The sequence below is a fragment of the Artibeus jamaicensis genome, unplaced genomic scaffold (assembly GCF_021234435.1).
Source record: "Artibeus jamaicensis isolate MK-2021 breed Jamaican fruit bat unplaced genomic scaffold, CSHL_Jam_final scaffold_1964, whole genome shotgun sequence".
Classification (NCBI taxonomy): domain Eukaryota; kingdom Metazoa; phylum Chordata; class Mammalia; order Chiroptera; family Phyllostomidae; genus Artibeus; species Artibeus jamaicensis.
In genome coordinates, this window is record NW_026522030.1 from 51,837,124 (window position 1) to 51,858,633 (window position 21,510).

Genomic DNA, 21,510 nt, shown 5'->3' on the forward strand with positions numbered 1-21,510 from the left:
ATTCACAATTTTTCTTATTTTAAAACCTATCCTTGGTTGCTAAAAATAAACATATCCACAACTATTTACAAATTCTTAGTGCACGCTTCTAGCAATAGAACAGTGAAGAACCATAACTGGGAATAATGATTAATGCTATAATCCCAAAATTTTCAAAGCTAATGCAAGCTGAATATTTTCTTGTTCCAAAACTTATTTCACCTAAATTTTCAAAACACTTTACGATTCCAGTAGAAAACCCTAATTCAAAACTAACTTATCCTGACAAATGTTTTTATTTCAATATAGTATTATATTGCCACTGTTTGAAAAAAAGGTCTATAATAGGCTCAATTTCTAATTTAAATTATTTTTTTAAATCAGATATAGAATTGAACAGAAAACCTTGCAGAGGCAATTTCTCGGACTTAAGAGCTCATGCTTTACTCACAAGAAATTTTCCTGTGTTTTGTTATTGACAAGCAGGGCAGTCAGAAAAGTGTGTTTACATACACACTAAAAAATACTCTCCAACAGATACTGCTTAACAGATGGCCTGTCCTTGTCCTATCCTTCTTGTCCCCCTAAATTTGAGAAATAACTGCTATGATCATGGCAGTCTCCTTAACCAGAGGGCTTTAAGAAACACTAAGGTACTCAATCTATGTACGTTAGAGTTCTTTCTATAACAAACTACATAGAAAGAGTGATCACAAGCAGAAATAGAGAAAATCTTAGGCTGATTTGAGAAGTGACCTCCAAATCTAAAGCTGTTAGGCAGTTATAACAACGCAATTTCTGAAAATAGCAAAATTTCTCCTTGTTTCCGATTTCACTGTACAATTTCCCTCACTGAATATCTCAACAGTGCTCTAGATTAGGGAATTCAATCATGAAAATCTCTATATCTATTCAGGCCCCCTGGTCAACCCTCCTTTCCTGTCCTCCAACTCCTATTTACTCTCTTCTTCCCACCAACGTTCTGAAGAGTTGACTAAACTGGAAACTAGAGGCCCTAGAATCAGGGAACTCATCCCAGTCTTGGAGTGCAGGCTACATAGAACTTCATTTTCTCACTTCATTCCCTAAAAGTAAGTAAATAATATGATGAAGCTCTATGGTACTAAAACATTTTCTAATTCACTGGTTATGCTTTAAGCCTAAACTATTGCATACTTTAAAAAGTATAACTCTCCACCTATATATGATTATATTTTTAGTTAATGAGAGCATTGCTCTTAAAAGTGTATAAAATTGAGTTTTTCAGTGTGATTGCCACTTAGCAGTTTATCAGCTTTTATTAATCTATTACTGTCATAATTGTAAAGAAATCAACTGAGGTGTAGAAAACCCTTGAGAATTAATCTGTTTACATTCAAGGCACATTTTTAAAGACCAATTATGTGTTATACCTATACAATCTTATTGATGAAATATATATACAGTAACAGTGCTTTTGTCTCAAGTGCTTTTATTTTTTTCTTAGTCTCAGGAAACTATTCCCCATTTAAGTAATCAGTTTACAGTAAAATGCAAATTTCCACTAAAATCTTGCAAATAACTTGTGCTATTGAAGTAAGTTATCAAAAAATAAGGGAAACTCTAAATTGACTAGCATTATTGGGCAAAGCTAAACTTTTCCCTAGAGTCAAGTTTAGATAAATGCAGCTGTAAGTTTAACAAGCCTATTATATAGTTAACTTTGAATAGATGCATGTTGCATGTGTGTACAAACATACAGATGTATATACACAGATTTATAAATGCTACACTATACCACTTCATTTATACAGATTCCACTTTAGAAAAACAAAATTAAATATAATATCTGTTCACAGATTTTTGTGAAAGCTTTGAAATGAAATACGATGCAGAATTCTCATAGCATTTGCTTGAAAAATTCTATTTCTCAACTAAACATTTTCTTTAAATATTACAAGAGTGCCCCCTATTGTCCAAAAATGTTGGCAAATTAGCAGAATTGGCTACCACTTACCAGCTACCCAGCATTTATGTTAATACCTCAAATACTTAATAGTGAAAAGGCTTAAAGGGGTAGAAATGAGGTATTTCAAGGTACCTGAAATGTGTTAAACAAATGGGAAAGGAAATACAAACAATGTAATGTATATGGTTCATTACAGTTATAAACAAGAGCTACTATTTAAGTACTTTCTAAGTCTTAGACACTGTACAAAATGCTTTATATACACTGTCTCATTTAATATAATTACCTTAGTTCTAACGTGCATTATTTGTGATGCACATTAATTCTTAGCTTTCTAATCAAATATCTCCTTGTTAGAAAAAAACAGAATCTCTCTGAAAAAATGACTCTAGGAGCTCACAGACAAAGGTATGCTTATTAAAAGATGCTTTTAAACTATTATCACCTTAATACTTTTGTTTAAACCTGCTAGGTACTATGATTTATTTTATATTTTATTTTTTAATCCTCGCCCAAGGATATACTTATTGATTTTTATAGGGAGAGGAAGGGGGGCGAGAAAGAGAGAGAAACATCAATTTGAGAGAGAAAAATTGATCAGCTGCCTGCCATACACACTCCCCAACTGAGAATTGAACCCACCACCTAGGTATGTGCCCTGAAAGGAAGTCAACCTGCAACACTCCACGGTACAGGATGGCGTTCCAACCAGCTAGGACATCTGGCCAGGGCATGATATATTTTTAACTAGGTTTTTTCTAAAAGTAAATTATTCATTTCTTACCATGGACAGTGATGATCCATTCTCCTAACACAGTGGCCGCAGCGGCTGCAGTGGTGGGAACGCTTTGGTCTCATCAAATTACACTTGTTACATAATTCCCAGAACTCCCTTTCTAGAGAAAGAAATTAAAATCCATTTAATGAAGGCAAATGAATAATGTTGAAATTTGGCAACAACTATTTGGAAGATTTTATAGAAAGCCTTCAATATATATGTCTAAGAAATTTTTCTTCTAGTCTCCAATACAAGTGAGTTTCCCATAAATGTTGCTGCTCTATTGTGGCTATCTCTGATTCTGGATGTTTAAAATTTTAAATAGTATAAAAATTAAGACACTACTAACAGTCAAACTGAGGGATAGAAAGCAGTGTATTTGGGCTTTGGACATATTGCTCTAATTAGAACTTAATGACAAAACCCTAACGTAAAACCTAATTATTATATTAACACTGAACTTTTATTAAACTAATTAATTTATAGAAACTATCTAAATGCTCTGACAAAGGAATAATGCTGAGTTCTGGTTTCAAAGTCAAAATCAATCGTATAACCTCGACACAGAAACAGATGGCATTCCTACCCCTACACAACTTTATTTTTTATAAATTACTGGGTTCCCAGGAAAATGTTTATTGGAGATATTTGGAAAAGAATTTCAGATGGGTTTAGGAGGGATCAGAATAGTTTCAGAAGTGAAAAGTTATAAGAAAATTACTGTTGATGGAAATAAAAAAGATCTTTACAAAACTGTTCTACCACTAAGAACAATTTCCTAGCCTACAGTAAAAGATCATACAAATAAGTTTTGTGTTAAAAACTTGAGTTTAACTGATAATAAAGAGAAAAGTCATGTTTTCATTTTAAATTATTCTAGTCAGATCCATAAAAATTATATGGGAAAGCGATCTACCAAAATAACTGCTTTATTACACAGAATATATCTTTTTAATATTTGTTAAAATAAAATTTTACTTCTACAAAATTCTTAAACTTTCTATCGCTTATGTGTAAAATATACTCAAACATCATTAAAAGTCTGGGCATAGGGAACTTCACCTAATTCCGCATCTAATGAGCATGAGTATATGCAAAGGATGGCCCTCATACACAGCACGAGGTCACTAAATGCTTGCTAAGGTATAAAAAGTTTAAGTTTTTTATAAATATAAGAATCTAAACATAAGTAAATGAAATAATAACAGATAGTGTTCAACTTTCTAAAATGGAGTATTATTTTAATTTCATTTTTTTAATTTAAGGGCCAGGAATAAAGTCAACATATTGAAATTTTGTATAGTAAAATATTGGAAACATATTCTGCTATGGATAGCTCTGAAGAAATCGACAAAGTACAAATAAAATCTCTATCAAAATGTTTATTCCAATGATATGAAAGTTGAGAAATTAAGTTTTACATTAAAATATCTTATTTTAAAATACTTTATTTTTATTGTTTATCATGGACACCATTCCCCCCCTTTGCCCCCCATATCACACCATCTTGTTTTATTATCTTTTTAAATATATACTTTATTGATTATTCTATTACACTTTTTTACCCCTTGCCTTCCTCCACCTGGTGCCCCCATTCCCTCCAGAAATCCCCCCCTTAGTTCATGTCCATGGGTCATGCATATAAACTCTTTAGCTACTCCATTTCCTGAACAGTTCTTAACAGACCACTATTTTGTACCTACAAATTTATTCTTCTTAGTTTTTGCACCTTTCTCCCTATTCCCCCTTTTCCCGTTCTCAACTGGTAACCCACCAAAGGATTCCCATATCATGATTCTGTTTCTGTTCTGCTTGTCTGGTTAGTTATTTGGATTCAATTATTAGTTGTGAATTTATTCTCATTTTAATGTTCACTGTTTTGATATTTTCTTATATAATTCCCTTTAGCATTTCATATACCAGTAATAATGGCTTGGTGGTGATGAACTCCTTTAGCTTTACCTGGTCTGGGAAGCACTTTATCTGCCCTTCTATTCTAAATAAAAGCTTTGTTGGATAGAATAGTCTTGGATATAGGTCCTTGCCTTTCATGACTTTGAATACTTCCTTGCAGCCTCTTCCAACCTGAAAAGTTTCCTTTGAGAAAATCAACTGACAGTTTTATGGGAACTCTTTTCTAGGTAATTGCCTGCTTTTCTCTTGTTGCTTTTATGATTCGCTATCTTTAACCTTTGGCATTTTAACTGTGATGTGTCTCGATGTGGTCCTCTTTGGGTTCATCTTGTTCAGACTCTCTGTGCTTCCTGGACCTATATGTCTACTTCCTTCACCAAATTAGGGAAGTTTTCTTTCATTATTTTGAATAAGTTTTTCAATTTCTTGCTCTTCCTCTTTTCCTTCTGGCATGATTTGGATGTTGGTAGATTTAAAGATGACCCACAGGTTCCTAAGCCTATTCTCATTTTTTTTAATTCTTTTTTCTTCCTGCTGTTCTGACTAAATGCTTTTTCCTTCCATGTGTTCCAAACTGTTGATTTGATTCTCCGCTTAATCTCTCCACTCCTGGTTCCCTATAGACTTTCCTTTATTTCACTTAATGCAACCTTCGTTTCTGCCTGTGTCTTTTTTATGCTTTTGAAGTACCCAATGAGTCCCTGAAACATCCTGATAATAAGTGTTTTGAACTGTGTATCTGATAGGCTGCCGATCTCCATTTCTTTTTTAGTCCATTTTCTAGAGTTTTATTCTATTCTTTCATTTGCATCATATTTGTCTCCTCATTTTAGTAGCCTCCCTGTGTTTATTTCTGGTATTAGGTAGAGCTGCCTTCACTCCGTCTTAGAAGTGTGGTGTATGTAAAAAGGTGCACCTGTTACACTGTCTGGGGCAGAGACTTAGGTAATCACCAGAGCAGAGCAACCCGTGTCCACTGCTCTGTTCCTGTGTGGGGAGGGCTTGCAGAGGGGACAGTGCCACTGCCTAGCCTCTGGAGTGTTGCCTGGGAGGAAGCTGTATCCTGGCACTATCACTTCATTTCCTCCCCACATGCCACTGGAGCTTTTCCAGCTGTTGCCTTGGTGCTGAATCCCAGAGGAGGTGGGTCTGCATGAGTCCTAAGTCCATTGCAGGCCTTAAGTCTCTGGACAATACTGCATTTTTTCCCACTACCCCAACCCCCACTGGTTTTTACAGCCAGAAGTTATGGGGACTTATCTTCCTGGCACTGGGACCCTGGGGTGGGTGGTCCGGACTGGGACTCCTTGCTCCCAAGGCATCCCTCCCGTTCTTTATCCACCACACATGGATGTGGGACCACTGGTTCCCGTCTCCACACCTCTCCGTGCCTCTGCCCGTCTGGATGAATGTGGCTGCTTTCGGTCCTTGGTTGTCCGACTTCCACATAGCTAGATTTTCTGACAATTCTGGGTGATATTTATTTTGTGGTCTAGTTGTATTTTTTGCTATAGTTGTGTGTGGAGGTGAAGCATGTTTACCTACACCTCCATCTTGACTGGAAGTCCTAAAATAAAATACTTCCATTTCTTACTTACAGTTCTTTTTTTTTTTTTTTTAAGATTTTATTTATTTATCTTCAGAGGGAAAGAGAAAGAGAGAGAGAGAACTATCAATGTATGGTTGCCTCTCGTGTGTCCCCTGCTGGGAACTGGCCTGCAACCCAGGCATGTGCCCTGACTGGGAATCGAACCGTGATTACTTACAGTTCTTTTAAAGAAAACATGTCAAGTGAGAAAGCAACAGTATAAAAGTTTAATTTGGATAAACTAATATTATTTATCTATTTATTTTTGGAGATAGGGGAAGGGAGGGAGAATGAGAGGGAGAGAAACACTGATGTCAGAGACCTGGCCTGCAACCCAAGCATGTGACCTGACTTGGAATTGAACTGGCAGCATTTTGCTTTGCCAGACAACACCCAATCCACTAAGCTACACCAGTCAGAGCTAAACTACTATTTATTAGCTGCAAGTGAAATGAAAACTCTTTTCATATGTAGAAAAATACAATGTCAGAAGCATATCACCTTTTTCCCCACTTAATTAGAAAAACCCCAAACATCCCACTGTTAAAACTCAGAATTCATATATTGCAAGAAATACAGGCAAAAAGGAGATTCTCCTCAATAAGCAAAATTTCATTAAAAGACAACATAAAAACTTTACAGTTTGAAACCAGTCCCTAAAACATATAGTATACTCATTATTAGCAATTTTAGCATGTAATATTCTAGAGACTAAAATTCTTTACTTCATACTTAACATGTTATATCCTCAGAAAAGAAGAGAGTATGTGGCTAAAGTCAGAAGAAGTCTGTAATTCTGTGGTCTACACCACAGGCTGGCAAACTATAGTCCACAGGCAAATCCACACCACTACCTGTTTTTGTGTGACCCATGACCTAAGAATGGTTTGGACAATTTTAAATGAGTGATTATACTCATGAAATCAAATTTCAATGCCCGTAAAGTTTTGTTTGAACAGAGATGCATATTCATTTACGTACCGTCTGTGGTTGCTCCTGCACTAGAGCGGCAGAGCTGAGGAACTGCTGAGGCCCTATGGTCCAGAAGCTGAAAATATTTTGTTATCTGCCCCTTCAAAACAGAAGGGACACAGAGTTTGCTGCTCTATGGTCTGGACCATAATTTATTTTAAAAAGAACTTCAGCCATTCCTCTAGCTAAATTTAAGATACTATCCAAGTACCCAAAATGAGAAATACCTATGAAAGCTCATTTCCACACACATGCACACACACACATGCTTATGTATTGTAAAAATCACTATTGTGAAAGTCTGGAAATTTAATTCTGCTTGAATAGCAAGAAAAAAATCCAGCCAACTTAACCTATCCTACATATCTATAAACCATTTCTTTTTCTTCACCCTTTAATTCTTTCTTCAGGGTTTACTCATGCCCAGATAGGAGCTTGGTGACTGATGCACCCTAATGTCTGATAACTAACCACCTATGAGACTTTTGTACTAGCCCTCTAATAACTGTTTTATAAAATAGATGCTTACGGGAGAGAAAATCCAATTGCTAATTTATGGTAGCTATAAAAAATTTTAAACTCACAGAAATATTTTTAAAGGAAAAAAATCAAAACATGAAACTAAGCAAAGGAAAACAGGCAAACCATAAATGAGGCTGTTTAATGTAAGTTAATGGCATCACACTGTTTAACATGGATCCTTATTAACATTGTAAATGCATGAATAAATATAAGGCAAAGTTTTGCTCTGTTGATGCCTCAGATAAGGAATCACCTTCTGTCTGACTTTTTTTAAGATACTTGCATATTCAGGGTCCTTTCTCATCACTGCATTTAAAATCACAAAGTAGCCCAGGCTGGTGTAGCTCAGTGGATTGAGTGTGGGCCTGCGAACCATACGATGGTGGTTCGATTCCCAATCAGGGCACATGCCTGGGTTGCAGGCCAGTTCCCAGCAGGGGATGCACCAGAAGCAACCATAGATTGAAATTTCTCTCCCTCTCTCCTTCCCTTCCCTTCTAAAGATAAATAAATAAATAAATGAATGAATGAATGAATGAATAAATAAATAAATAAATATTTAAATCGCAAAGTAATGTTTTAGGGAAAAATAGAACTTGACACTACCAAATCAATGCAATGTCTGGGTCTTAACAGAGGTTCCCTGACAGAACTGGTTGTCAGTGTAGGAAATAAATGTCCGTAAGTCTCCCACAGACTGCTTTTAAAAAGCAATATAAGAGGTAAAACACAAAGCTATGAGTGAATACACAACCCTCAGCATTAATAGTGCATGCACCTCTACAGCTTGGGTTAATTTTCAAGGGAAAGCAACGAATTTAAAACATGATATATTTCTTAAAACTCAGAAAAGAAGATTTTGCTATGTAGTAGTATGTCCAAAAGTAACTTCTCAAAAAACTAAAAATGGAACTGCCTTTTGACCCACCAATTCCACTGCTTGGATTATACCCTAAGAATCCTGAAACAACAATTCAAAAGAACCTCTGCACCTCAATGTTCATAGCAGCACAATTTACAATAGCCAAGTGCTACCCTTTGCAACAGCATGGATGGAACTGGAGAGTGTTATGCTAGGTGAAATAATCCAGGTGAAGAAAGCCAAATACCATATGATCTCACCTATAAGTAGAACCTAATTAACAAAACAAGCAAACAAGCATAATATAACCAGAGAAGTGGAAATAAAGAACAAACTGACAATAATCAGAGGGGAGCGAGGAGGGGTGTATTGGGGGAAAGAAGAAGAAGGATCCAGTCAAGGAACAGGTATGAAGGACCCAAGGACAAGATGACAGTCATGGGGGGAGGACTGAATGTGGGAGGTGGGAGGTGGATAGGGCAGGGGAGAGTAATGGGGGGGTGGCTATAATTATAACTGAACAATAAAAAAAATTAAGTAGCTCTAATGATGACAAAAAACACTGAAGTCAAAATTAAGAATGAACCTGCCCTGGCTGGCATAGCTCAGTGGATTAAGTGCGGGCCTGGGAACCACACAATGGCGGTTCGATTCCCAGTCAGGGCACATGCCTGGGTTGCAGGCCAGTTCCCAGCAGGGGACTCATGAGAGGCAACCACACACGTTTCTCTCCTTCTCTTCTTCCCTTCCTCTCTAAAAAAAGATAAATAAATAAAATCTTTAAAAAAAATTAAGAATGAACCTGATGTAAAAATGTTCTAAGACTGTGGTGGTGGTGGCACAACTCTAAGAATGTACTAAAAGCCACTGAAGTGTGCACTTTAAACAGGTAAGTTATACGGCATATGAATTAAAATCAATAAAGCTGTTGAAAAGATTAAGAGACTGAATAAAATCATTTCATAAAATTCGAAAGTGACAAAGGTAATATTTCTATATTTTGGACATGTGTGAATAATTTAAATAACAGACATTTAATGATTTCATTTGACTATTTCCTCCATATGCCCAAAAGTTTATAAAATCAAATTCCAGGGATCTTTGCATGGGAAATTGGAAAATTCTCTTATATTCAAATTGTCTCATATATGGGGAGTCACATATTTCTTCTGTTTTAAAAAACAGGCACTACAAAACATTACAGAGTAATTAAATTTAAACATTTGTTGAAATCATAAAATGATTAGGATTTCATTTTCCTTTTCTAAAGAACTGAATTGTATCAAACTCCTCAACTTCAAAACAATGCTGAATAAATATCACTACCCTACAGCCCCAACTTTTTAGTCATGCTATATTATTTTTCACTGTTAAATCTCTGTATTTACTACTTAAAACCATATTTACAAAATAATCAGGTAACCAACACTAAAAACCCTTGGTGACTTCTAATTCTCTCCACGATCAAATCGAAGGTGAAAACTGACCTGACATTCTCAGTCTGTACACACAACCACGGTAACAGCTGGCGGATACAAGGATCTGGGCCTCAGATCAGTTCTGTAGCAAGCTGCTATGTGACCCACAGTGGTTAATCTATGCTCCCGATTACCCAGCTACCTCATACCACTACTGTAAGAATCGTATGACATGAGATACCATAAGACTTAGTAAACATTAAAATGTAGTATATTAACATATTTTTTCAATTGGGCAAAAGGGAAGTCTTTTGAACTCAGTGAAGAAAAGTAGTCCAAATGTCAGCTGGAAGCTGACAGAATAACAGACATCCATATAGTCAGCAACATGGTGTCCTCCACTGCTACAGTCCATAAGCTAAAGGTAACACAGTGGTTTCATGTAAACTCAACTGGGTCCACAAATATAGTCTGTTCGATATTCATTTAAAAACAATGTTTTAAGACTTCCGCCAAGATGGAGGTATAGGTGGAAGCACTGCACCTTCTCACACAACCAAGTTTAAAAACGACAAAGTTTTAGCAACAAAAATGCAGCCAAAACACAGAAAATCAAACTATATGGAAGTCTGACAACAACGACCCCTTCAGCGAAACCGGTAAGAGGGGCAGAGCCAGCAGCAGAGAGGGGTCAGGCAGGAGAGATCCACCGGACTGACCTGGGCGTGTGACCCAGGTACGCCAGCAGCCATGGGCAGATCCCAGGTATGGCGTAGCAGGCAGATCCACTGAGGGCTGACCACAGTCACACATTCGAGAGTACATAAACCAGTGAAGGAGGGAGCGGTGAGATAGACCGTGCAGGCCCCAGTGGCAGGAAGCGGCAGAGGGGACCACCATTGTCCCTCTCTGACCCCACCCCCACATACAGCATCACAACACAGCGACCTGGGTGGCCCCGCCCTGGTGAACAACTAAGGCGCCTCTCCTCATACATACAGGCACGAACAGATCACAACATGGCTCAAGGACAACTCAGAGCCCCAGAACCGGTAAATTTAAGCAATGAAGAAATAGCCAACCTATCAGATGCACAGTTCAAAACATTGGTGATCAGGATGCTCACACAACTGGTTAGAGGAAATGCTCACAAGTTAGAGGAACGTATGAAGGCTAAACTAATTGAAATGAAGGGAAATGCACAGGAAAGCAATAGTAATGGAAAGGAAACTGGACTCAAATCAAAGGAGTGGACCGGAAAAGGAAAAAAATGACCAAACAGAAAAGGATGAAGAAACAAGAATTCAAAAAAATGAGGAGAGGCTTAGGAACCTCCAGGACATCTTTAAACGTTCCAACATCTGAATATAATTATAGGGGTACCAGAAGGGGAAGAGGAACAGCCACCAGTGGAAAACTTATTTGAACAAATAATAAAGGAGAATTTCCCCAATCTGGCAAAGGAAATAGACTTCCAGGAAATCCAGGAAGCTCAGAGAGTCCCAAAGAAGTTGGACCCAAGAAGGAACAGACCAAGGCACATCATCATTACATTAGCCAAGATTAAAATGAAGGAGAGAATTCTAGAAGCAGCAAGAGATAAGGGGACAGTCACCTACAAAGGACTTCCCATCAGACTGTCAGTGGATTTCTCAAAAGGAACATTACAGGCAAGAAGGAGCTGGAAGGAAATATTCCAAGTTACGAAATCCAAAGACCTATGTCCAAGACTGATCTATCCAGCAAAACTTTCATTTAGAATGGAAGGACAGATAAAGTGCTTCTCAGATAAGAACAAATTCAAGGAGTTCATCATCACCAAGCCCTTATTACATGAAATGTTAAAGGGACTTATGTAAGAAAAAGAAGATAAAAAAGATGAACAGTGAAAGGACAGCAAACTCACAGTTATTAACAACCACACCTAAAACAAAAGCAAACTTAGAGGACAGCTAGATCAGGAGCAGAAACATAGAAATGAAGATCACATGGAAGGTTAGCAACAGGGGAGTGGGAGAAGGAGAAGGGGGGAGAAGTTACAGAAAATAAGTAGCATAGATGGTAAGTAGAAAATAGACGTGGGGGAGGGCAAGAATAGTATGGGAAATATAGAATCTAAAGAACTTGAGACATGTGGACATAAACTAAAGGGGGGAAATGGTGGGGGAGGGGGTGTGCAGAGTGGAGGGGAATGAAGAGGGAAACAGAACAACTGTAATGGCATAATCAATAAAATATACTTAAAAAAGAAAAAACAATGTTTTAAATTTTTGAATTAGTTGCCAATATAATTTTTAAAATATGAAATTTCTCATAAAAACTGAGCTTCCCTATTTTGACTTCAAAAATGGTAGATTTAAGAATACTGGGCCTGCATGACAATTTCTCTGTAGCTGAGGAACAGCTTCTCCCCTCACATAAGATGTGAGATTTTCTTTTTTCCCCCCCACACATGGCCTCAAGTGCATAAGAAAAAAGAGAGAAAGGGAGAGACAAAGACAGAGAGAGAGAAAGTGATGTGAATTTTTCAATAGGAAACCTTCACTGGCCCCATTCCCTGATTTGCCATATCTGACACATGCAAGTACATGAGTGTCAGACCACTGCAAAGTAAAGATTTTATTAGAAATAGGTCCTAGGTTAGAAATAGCCTGCCACTCTGATTGCCTGGAAACACTGGGTTTTAAAGTTGAAGTAGGCAATCTATTTATCTGTATTTTAAGCCTTCGGTTTAGGCTAGTTGAGAAGAGGGATTTCATACAAACTGCAGAGCACCACCCTCTCTGCCCAAACACATACGTGTGAGGGCGGGCACACACATAGACACACATACTATCTGCTAAGTGACAGTGATACTGTTTCTCTAAGTTAATAAAAACTAAATATTCAACAGTTTTCAGACATTTTTACAGCTGTGTAAACATCAGTGTCATATCATTCCCATTTAATCATTAAAACCTGCAATGCCAAGTAAGCAAGCCTGGAAACGACAGGTCTCAAAAAACCAACAATCAGGGATTCAAGGGAGGCTCTATAATGAGTTGCCATTTAATAGAATTTTGAAAGGAATTATTGGTTCCCAAAGTTTGCTGCATACTGAATCATCTGTGATCTTTGAAAAATACTGATACCTGGCTCCCACCCCCACCACATTCCGGTTTAATTAATATGAAATGTGACCTGGACATTAACAGTCTTTTTTTTTTTAATTTAATTTATTTATCTTTAGAGGGGAAGGGAAGGAGAGAGGGAGAGAAACATCCATGTATGGTTGCCTTTCGTGCGTCCCCTGCTGGGAACTGGCCTGCAGGGAACTGGCCTGCAGGGAACTGGTCTGCAAACCAGGCATGTGCCCTGACTGGGAATCGAACCGCGATTGTCTGATTTGCAGGCCCGTGCTCAATCCACTGAGCTACACCAGCCAGGGCTGACATTAACAGTCTTAAAAGCCACTCAGGTGATTCCCATGTGCAGCAAGTTTGGAAACCACCGAATTACTCTAAAAAGTATTTTGGTTCTATAATGTACAACAAAGACATAAATTTCTTAATAGAACAAAGTTCAGAGAGTTCTCAAAGCTCACAGAACAAATGGTCAAAAAGTAAAACTCAGTAAAAGGGGTAAATGAGGCTTACTATATCCAGCATGTAACAAAACAAGCAATATATTTCAATTCATTTTTGTGATATGAATGGTTACCATGTAATAAAGTGATTAAAAGTTGCCTTCCATTGACACTAGACTATAAAGGCTTTCAAATTATTAGAATTTAGACAAATACAGGTAATGTTATGATAAAATTGCATAATTTACTATAGGCAATATTATATTTATATCATGAGGTAAATGGCACCATCAAAAATTCTTTTATTAAATAAAATATAATTTCTCAAATAATTATATGCCACTCAACAAGTATTTACCCAGTATTTACTAAGTGACATAGAAGAGACTGTTCCAGACACTAAGGATCCAGCACTGAGCAAATGGAAACAAAACCACAAACCTGCCCCCTCACAGAGGTTACACGGACCTAGAGTGGGAGTAAAGGCATACAAATACACTAACTGAAAAGGACAGCAGGGGAGTAGGGGTGAGAGGGATCAGCTGGGATCTGCAATGTTAGAGAAGTCTGCAATGTTAGAGAAGTCTGCAATGTTAGAGAAGTCTGCAAAGGTAACATCTGAGAACAAAACCTGGAAGTTGTATTAGCATATATAACTCATATACATATATAATTAACATGCATATATAACATACTAACTATATATGCTAATACAACTAAAGGCAATAAATACATTAGTAAAAATAATAATTCTGGCACAGTAAAACTGATAAATCTGAAGTGGACCATACCTCCATGTGGGATCTTAGGGTTCTCAGGGAGTCTTCCTGGATCAGTTATCGAGGCCCTTATTAAGGCAACCAGACAAAATATGGCAATGCCATAGAATACTAGAAAAGTGAAGGGGAGAGGGGAAGAAAAGAGAGAAAATTAGTCTTACCCTTTAAAACATTTTACCAGTAAGCATATTTTAAAGTTTAAATGTATATTTTAATTACTACCATCCAGATAAATACAAGGGGGATCCAAAACGCCCAGTATTTGTAAAAAATTACACATTTATTCTTTTGTGATTTAGTAGTTATTGTATTATTTTTTCCATTACCATTTAGTCCCCTTATACCCGCCCTTCCCCAGTAATCACACACTGTTCTCCATGTCCAGGAGTTCTTTTTCTTTTTTCTCAGTCCCTCCACCCGCTATCTTCACCTCCCCCACAGAAGCTGTCTTCCTGCTCTGAGTCTGTATTTTCCTTGTTAGTTCAGTTTGCTCATTAGCTTCCCCATATGGGTAAAATCATATAGTATTTGTCTTTTTCTGACTGACTTATTTCACTTAGCATAATGTTTTCCAGGTCCAGCCATACTATGCAAAGGGTAAAATTTTCTTCTTTCTTACAGACAAGTAGAATTCCATTGTGTAAATGTCCCATAGTTGTTTTATTTACTCATCTATTGATGGACACTTGGGCTGCTTCCATATCCTGGCAATTGTTAAGTAACACTGCCATGAAAATATGGGTGGCTATATTGAATGACATTTATTGAATAAACTATCTTTAGTCCATTGTATGTACTTGCTACCTCTGTCAAATTAATTGACTATAAAGGTGTGTTTTTTTTTTCTGAGTTCCCTATTCTGTTCCATTAACCTCTGTGTATTTTCTGTGCCAGAACCATGCTGTTTTGATTACCGTGGCCTTATAGTATAGTTTGATATTATTAGCATGATTCCTCCAACTTTGATGGTTTTTCTCAGGATTATTGTTGCTATGTGGGGCCTTTTGTGGTTCCATATACATTTTTTAAATATTTGTTCCAATCCTGTGAAATATGTCATTAGAATCTTGATAGGAACTGTGCTGAATCTATAGATTTTTTTGGTAGTGTGGATGTTTTAATGATGTTAATTATTCCTATCCATGAACATAATAAGTGCTCCCACTTAACATATTTGTACCATCTTCAATTTTTCTTCAGTGTCTTATAATTTTGTGAGTACAAGTCTTTTACATCCTTGGTCAGGTCTATCCCCAGGTATTTCATTCTTTTTGAAACACCTGTGAATGGCACTGTTTTCTTCGTTTCTCTTTCTGCGCATTTCTTATTGGCACATAAAAATGCAACTGATTTTTGGATATTAACTTTGTATCCTGCTCCTCTGCTGAATTTGTGTATCAGTTCTAGTAGTTTCTTGATAGAATCTTTGGGGTTCTCTTATACAGTATCATGTCATCAGCAAATAAAAACAGTTTTACTTCTTCCTTTCCAATCTGGAAGCTTTTAATTTTTCCTTCTTGTCTGAATGCTGTGGCTAGGACTTCCAGCACTATGTTGATTGAATAAAAGAGGTAAAAGCAGGCATCACTGTCTTATTCTGAATCTAAGGGGACTGCCTATAGTTTTCGACTGTTGAGTATGATGCTGGCAATGGGTCTGTCATACATGGCCTTTATTATGCTTATGTATGTTCCCTCTGTTCCCACTTTGCTGAGAGTTTTATTATAAATGGGTGCTGGATTCTATCGAATGCTTTTTTGCATTTATTGATATGATCATGTGGTTTTTATCCTTTATTTTGTTTATGTGGTGAATCACATTTATTGATTTGCAAATGCTGTACCAACCTTGATCCCACTTGATCATGGTGTATGATCTTTTTGATGCATTGTTGTACTCAGTTTGCTAATTATTTTGTGGAGAAATTTAGCCTCAATGTTTATTATGGATATTCCCCTATAATTTTCTCTCTTTGCAGTGTCTTTATCTGGTTTTGGAATTAGGATAATGCTGGCCTTGTAAAATGAGTTGGGAGCCTTCCCTCCTCTTGAATTGTATGAAACACTTTGAGAAGAGGTGTTAGTTCTTCTCAGAATGTTTGGTAAAATTCCCTTGTGAAACCATCCAGTTCAGGGCTTTTGTTTGTTGGGATTTTTTTATTACCACTTTAATTTCACTAGGAGTAATCTGCCTATTCAGATTCTCTGATTCTTCCTGATTTAGTTTTAGAAGATTGTCTGTTTCCAGGAATTTATCTGTTTTATCCAGGTTGTCCAGTTTGTTGACATATAGTTCTTTATAACGTTTTCTTACAATCCTTTGTATTTTTTTGGTGTCAGTTATTTTTCCTCTTTCATTTCTGATTTTACTCATTTGGGTCCTCACTTTTTTTTCTTGATGAGTATGGTTAAAGGTTTGTCAATCTTGTTTATCTTTCAAAGAACCACATCTTGGATTTACTGATCTTTTGCATCATTGTTTTAGACTCTATTTCATTTATTTCTGCTCTGATCATTATTGCCTTCCTTGTACTCACTACTGGCTTTTTCTTTTTCAAGTTACTTTAAGTGTAAAGTTAGATTGTTTATTTGAGTTTTTTCTTATTTTTTGAGATAGGCCTATAATGATGTGAATTTCCCTCTTAGAATTGCTATATGTGCCCCACAGATTTTGGAATATTGTGTCCTTATTTTCCTCTGTTAAGGCATCTTTTGATTTCTTGCTTGATTTCATTGTTGACCCATTTGTTGTTTAGTAACATGTTATTTATCTTCCATGTCTTCGCATGTTTTTCAGTGTTCTTCTTGTGTTTGATTTCTAATTTCATACCATTGTGCTCAGAGAAGATGCTTGGTATGATTTCAAACTTCCTAAACTTATTGAGACTTGTTTTGTGTCCTAACATGTGGTCTGTCCTAGAAAAAACTCTCTGTGCATTTGAAAAGTATGTCTATTCTGCTGCTTTTGGGTGAAAGGCTCTGAAAATATTAATTAAATCCATTTGATCCAGTGTGTTGTTTCAAGCTGCTGGCTCTTTGTTGATTTTGTCTAGAAGATTTATGGGGTTTTAAGGTCAATAGGGTGTTACATCCCTGACTATGACAGTATTTCTGTCGATCTCCCCCTTTATGTCCAACTAGATTTGCTTCACATATTTGGGTGCTCCTATGTTGGGTGCGTAAATGTTTAGTAGGGTTATATTCTGTTGTTGGATTGTTCCCTCTATCATTATGTAGTGTCCTTCTTTGTCTCTTACCATAGCCTTGATTTTAAAGTCTATTCTGTCAGATCTAAGTACTGCTACCCCAGCTATTTTTTCTTTTCAAGATATTTGCATGAAATATCCTTTTCCACCCCTTTACTCATAGTCTGTTTCTTTCCATATGAGATGGGTCTCGGTAGTAGTATATTTGTGGGTTTTGTTTTCTTATCCATTCAGCTACCCTCTGTCTTTTAGTTGGAGCATTTAAGCCATTTACATTTAAGGTTATTATTGATAGATACGTATTTAGTGCCATTTTATGTTAGACTATTTTCTCCTCTGTTCTTTTTTTCTTTCTCTTTCTCTTCTGCTTCTTAAAGCAAGCCCTTTAACATTTGTTGCAGTACTGATTTGGTGTTAACAAACTTCTTTAGCTTTTTCTTGTCTGGAAAACTCCTCATTTCCCCTTTGATTTTAAGTGATAGCCTTGCTGGGTAAAGTAACCTTGGTTATAGATCCTTGCTGTTCATCACCTTGAATATTTCACACCACTCCCTTCTGGTCTGATATGTTTCCGTTGAGAAATCAGATGAGAGTCTGACTGGTGTTCCCTTGTATGTAACTACCTGCTTTTCTCTGCAGCTTTTAGGGTTCTCTTGTCTTTAAACCTTGTCATTTTAACTATGATATGTCTTGGGACAGGCCCCTTTGGGTCCAACTTCTTTGGGACTCTCTGAGCTTCCTGGACTTGTGTATCTTTTTCCTTCACCAGATTAGGTAAGTTTTCTGTCATTATTTTTTCAAATAGGTTTTTGATCCCTTGCGTACTTTCTTCTCCTTCTGGTATTCCCATGATGCAGACGTTGTTCTATTTCATGTTGTCCAAAATGCTTTTCATTTTTTAAAAATCCTTTTTTTCCTTTTTTCTGCTCTGCCTGGATGTTTTTCCTTTTTTCTGCTCTCCCTGAATGTTCTTCCTGGATTGTGCTCCAAATCACTGAGTCAATTCTCTGCTTCATGTAACCCACTTTTTATTCCTTCCTGTGTATTACTTTGTGGTTTCTATGTCTTTTTTTCATGCTGTTGAGTATCTTAATATTACCACTTTTAAATGTTACTCTGAATAACTGATAAACTTGTTATAAATCAGGTTCTTTATTTACAGAGATTCCCTATAAATAATTATATAAATTAATGAGTTCCCTTTTAATTACTACATGTACTATATTTGAATTAAAGCAGCATTTTTAAACATATTCTACAATTAAACTTTTTCATTAACTCTAACTGGCTATCTTCAAAATTATTTTGAGTTAGTGATGTTAAATTATTCCTTTCAACAGATCTTAAGATAGTTAATTTGCAGATAAAAAATCTAGGTGCTTTTACAAGTTTTAAAATGCAAAACTAGACAAAGTAACAGTAAGAGAAGACAGATTCATTCATCACAATTCTAGCTTTTAAGTGAATAAAAAATAGGCATTCTGTTGGAGGGAGGGGTAAGAGGGCGCCACCTCTGTAACAGGAAACTTAATTCTTAAGTGCTAACTCCAGGGCTGAATACACAGTATTGTTCAGTGTTATCATTTGTACATCAGAGATTACATTTCCCACAGCTCTCGCAAGGTCAATATGATATCATGTACATGGAAACGGTAAATGCCATGGACATGTAAAATATGTCACTTCAAAATTAATCATAAGCAAGCCACTACTAATGAACTACAGCAGAAAATATTATGTAGTGATTCCAAGTCTTGTAAGGAACATAATAATAATATCTAAATCGTAAAAATCTCATTTTTTATTAATGTATGCCATCTTCATTCTTAAAACTCCTACATTTGCAATAAGTACATAACAAAAATATCAAAAATACACACACAAGTTAGCACTACTATACCGGTTTTTCTTTTAAGTAAAATGATCTTTATATATTTTCCAGAGTTAGATACAGAGATAATCACATTTACCTAAACCTGCCAAGTAGAATATAAAGGACATCATGTTTTAAAACTTGCATAATTTAGAAATAACTTAGTATTAATAGCACTAATATTAAAAGAAAGGTTATCATAGTAATGCTATATTCCAAAAACATTTACAATGAGGGAAAACTTTAATTATATAAAGAAATAAAGACCTAGAAACTTACTTATTATTAGTATGCCTGGAATATGTCCTTCTTCATAGTGAGGAAAGAGGACAATTTTTGGAATTATGACGATATTGTATAACCAGACAAAGACGATCACACCCATGCAGCACCAACCATGTGGGTCAACAACAAAGTGAATCCGGAGACCCATTTTGTAGCGCTACAACTGCCTGCTGACCCACAAGGAAGGACGATCCTAAGGAGAGGGAATAAAGAAAAAGTTATTTATATTGAAAATATTATTTGACTAAAACAAAACTACCTTAGTGGCAACTATAAAATGATACTTACTGTATTTTCTTTGTGTATATTTTAAAACATTTTATTCGTGTATTTTTAAAGAGGGGAAGGGAGGGAGAAAGGGAGGGAAACATCAATATGTGAGAGAAATATGGATTGGCTGCCTCTCGCCGGCCCCCAATTGAAGACCTGGCCTGCAACCCAGGCTTGTGCCCTGACCAGCAATTAAACCTGTGACCTTTTGGTTTGCAGGCCTGTGCTCAGTCCACTGAGCCACACCAGCCAAGGCATCTTTGTATACTTTTGACAAAATAAAACATTTTAGAAAATAAAGGGGAGTTTCAGGATATTCAAATTCCACCATAAACTTCAAATAATTTAATTTCAATTTTCTTTATAAACTCCTATCATAGAATATAAATTGGCACTATTTTCTGACATTAAACACAAGTCTGTCCTTAACTGAGCAATTCCACGTGTAAACCCAAAAGAAATGGGTCCACATATCCACCAAAATAGATATATGTGTATATAAATGTTTAGTAGTTTAAATCATAAGACTAAATGATGATCATCCAAGTTGAAACAGTACTAATTTTGTGAGGGGTGATTTTGGGAGGGGTATTTATTTACTGTAAAGAAACATAATGGAACCTTTGTGGGGCTAGAAATGCTCTCTCTCTTCACATGGTTAGTGTTTTCTGGATATATACATATGTAAAAATTCACTGAGATGTACACTTAAGATTTGTGCAATTTAGTTTATTTTAAACCATAGTAAAATGCTTTAAAAATTATTTTTGAAAAATCATAATAAAAACTGCCAAAAATATTTAAATTCATGGAATGAAGTCCAACTAATCTATCAACTCAAGAAGACTCTTGTTTAAACGGGGCTTTTTTCAGCTGAGTGTTAACAAAGTGCTCACAGGCCTCCCAATGAACCACTTAAAGTTAAGATACTTCTATACCTGTGGTACCAAAAAAGTTACTTTAAAGAAGTCCATACTTTAGTAGACATAACTTATAAGCTTAAACAATAAAGTACTTATAAGATCTATGGGCACTTTTACCCAAAATACAATGGAATAATACAATGACAAACTAGGCCGATGTTTCTGAAACCTGTAAGCAAACCAGAATCAACTGAGGAGCCTTGTAAGAATGCTATTTCCAGATCCCATTGCAGAACTATCGAATCATAATTATTTTTGGACTAAAGTTCAAACACCAACGAAATGTTTAAAATGATCCCCAACTGTATGACCCAGCTGAGTGGTATCCAGGAATCAGTAATCCAGGAGCATCAGCAGTGAGCTGAACTCAAGTTCAGCAAATATTCATCAAGCCTCCACTACAGAGCAGTCACCTGCAAAGCACTGTAGGTACAGTGATAAATAAGACATGGTCTTTGCTTAAAGAAACTAACCACCTAATAGGGAAAAGAGTCATTAAAAGGATTTAATACAATACGGTAAATTCCAGAGATGTGGACAAGTTGTTACCAGAGGCACAAAACACAGGGCTAGTTAAATCAGGGTAAGACTTCCTACAGCGGTTGAAACCTGAGATTAGTCTTAAAAGA

General features: G+C 36.3%; 1 protein-coding gene across 3 annotated transcripts in view; it reads right to left on the minus strand.

The window, feature by feature from the left end:
- The window catches only part of ZDHHC21 (zinc finger DHHC-type palmitoyltransferase 21), a 70,641-nt gene that overhangs the window by 36,068 nt on the left and 13,063 nt on the right, over positions 1-21,510 (minus strand). For all 3 annotated transcript variants that reach the window (XM_037142756.2, XM_037142757.2, XM_037142758.2), the window contains 3 exons: positions 19,683-19,881; positions 14,338-14,436; positions 2,712-2,823 (listed from right to left, as the gene is read on the minus strand). In XM_037142756.2, coding sequence (XP_036998651.2) covers positions 2,712-2,823; positions 14,338-14,436; positions 19,683-19,836 — 365 coding nt within the window. In that variant the 5' untranslated portion in view covers positions 19,837-19,881. The remainder of the gene's footprint in view (positions 1-2,711; positions 2,824-14,337; positions 14,437-19,682; positions 19,882-21,510) is intronic.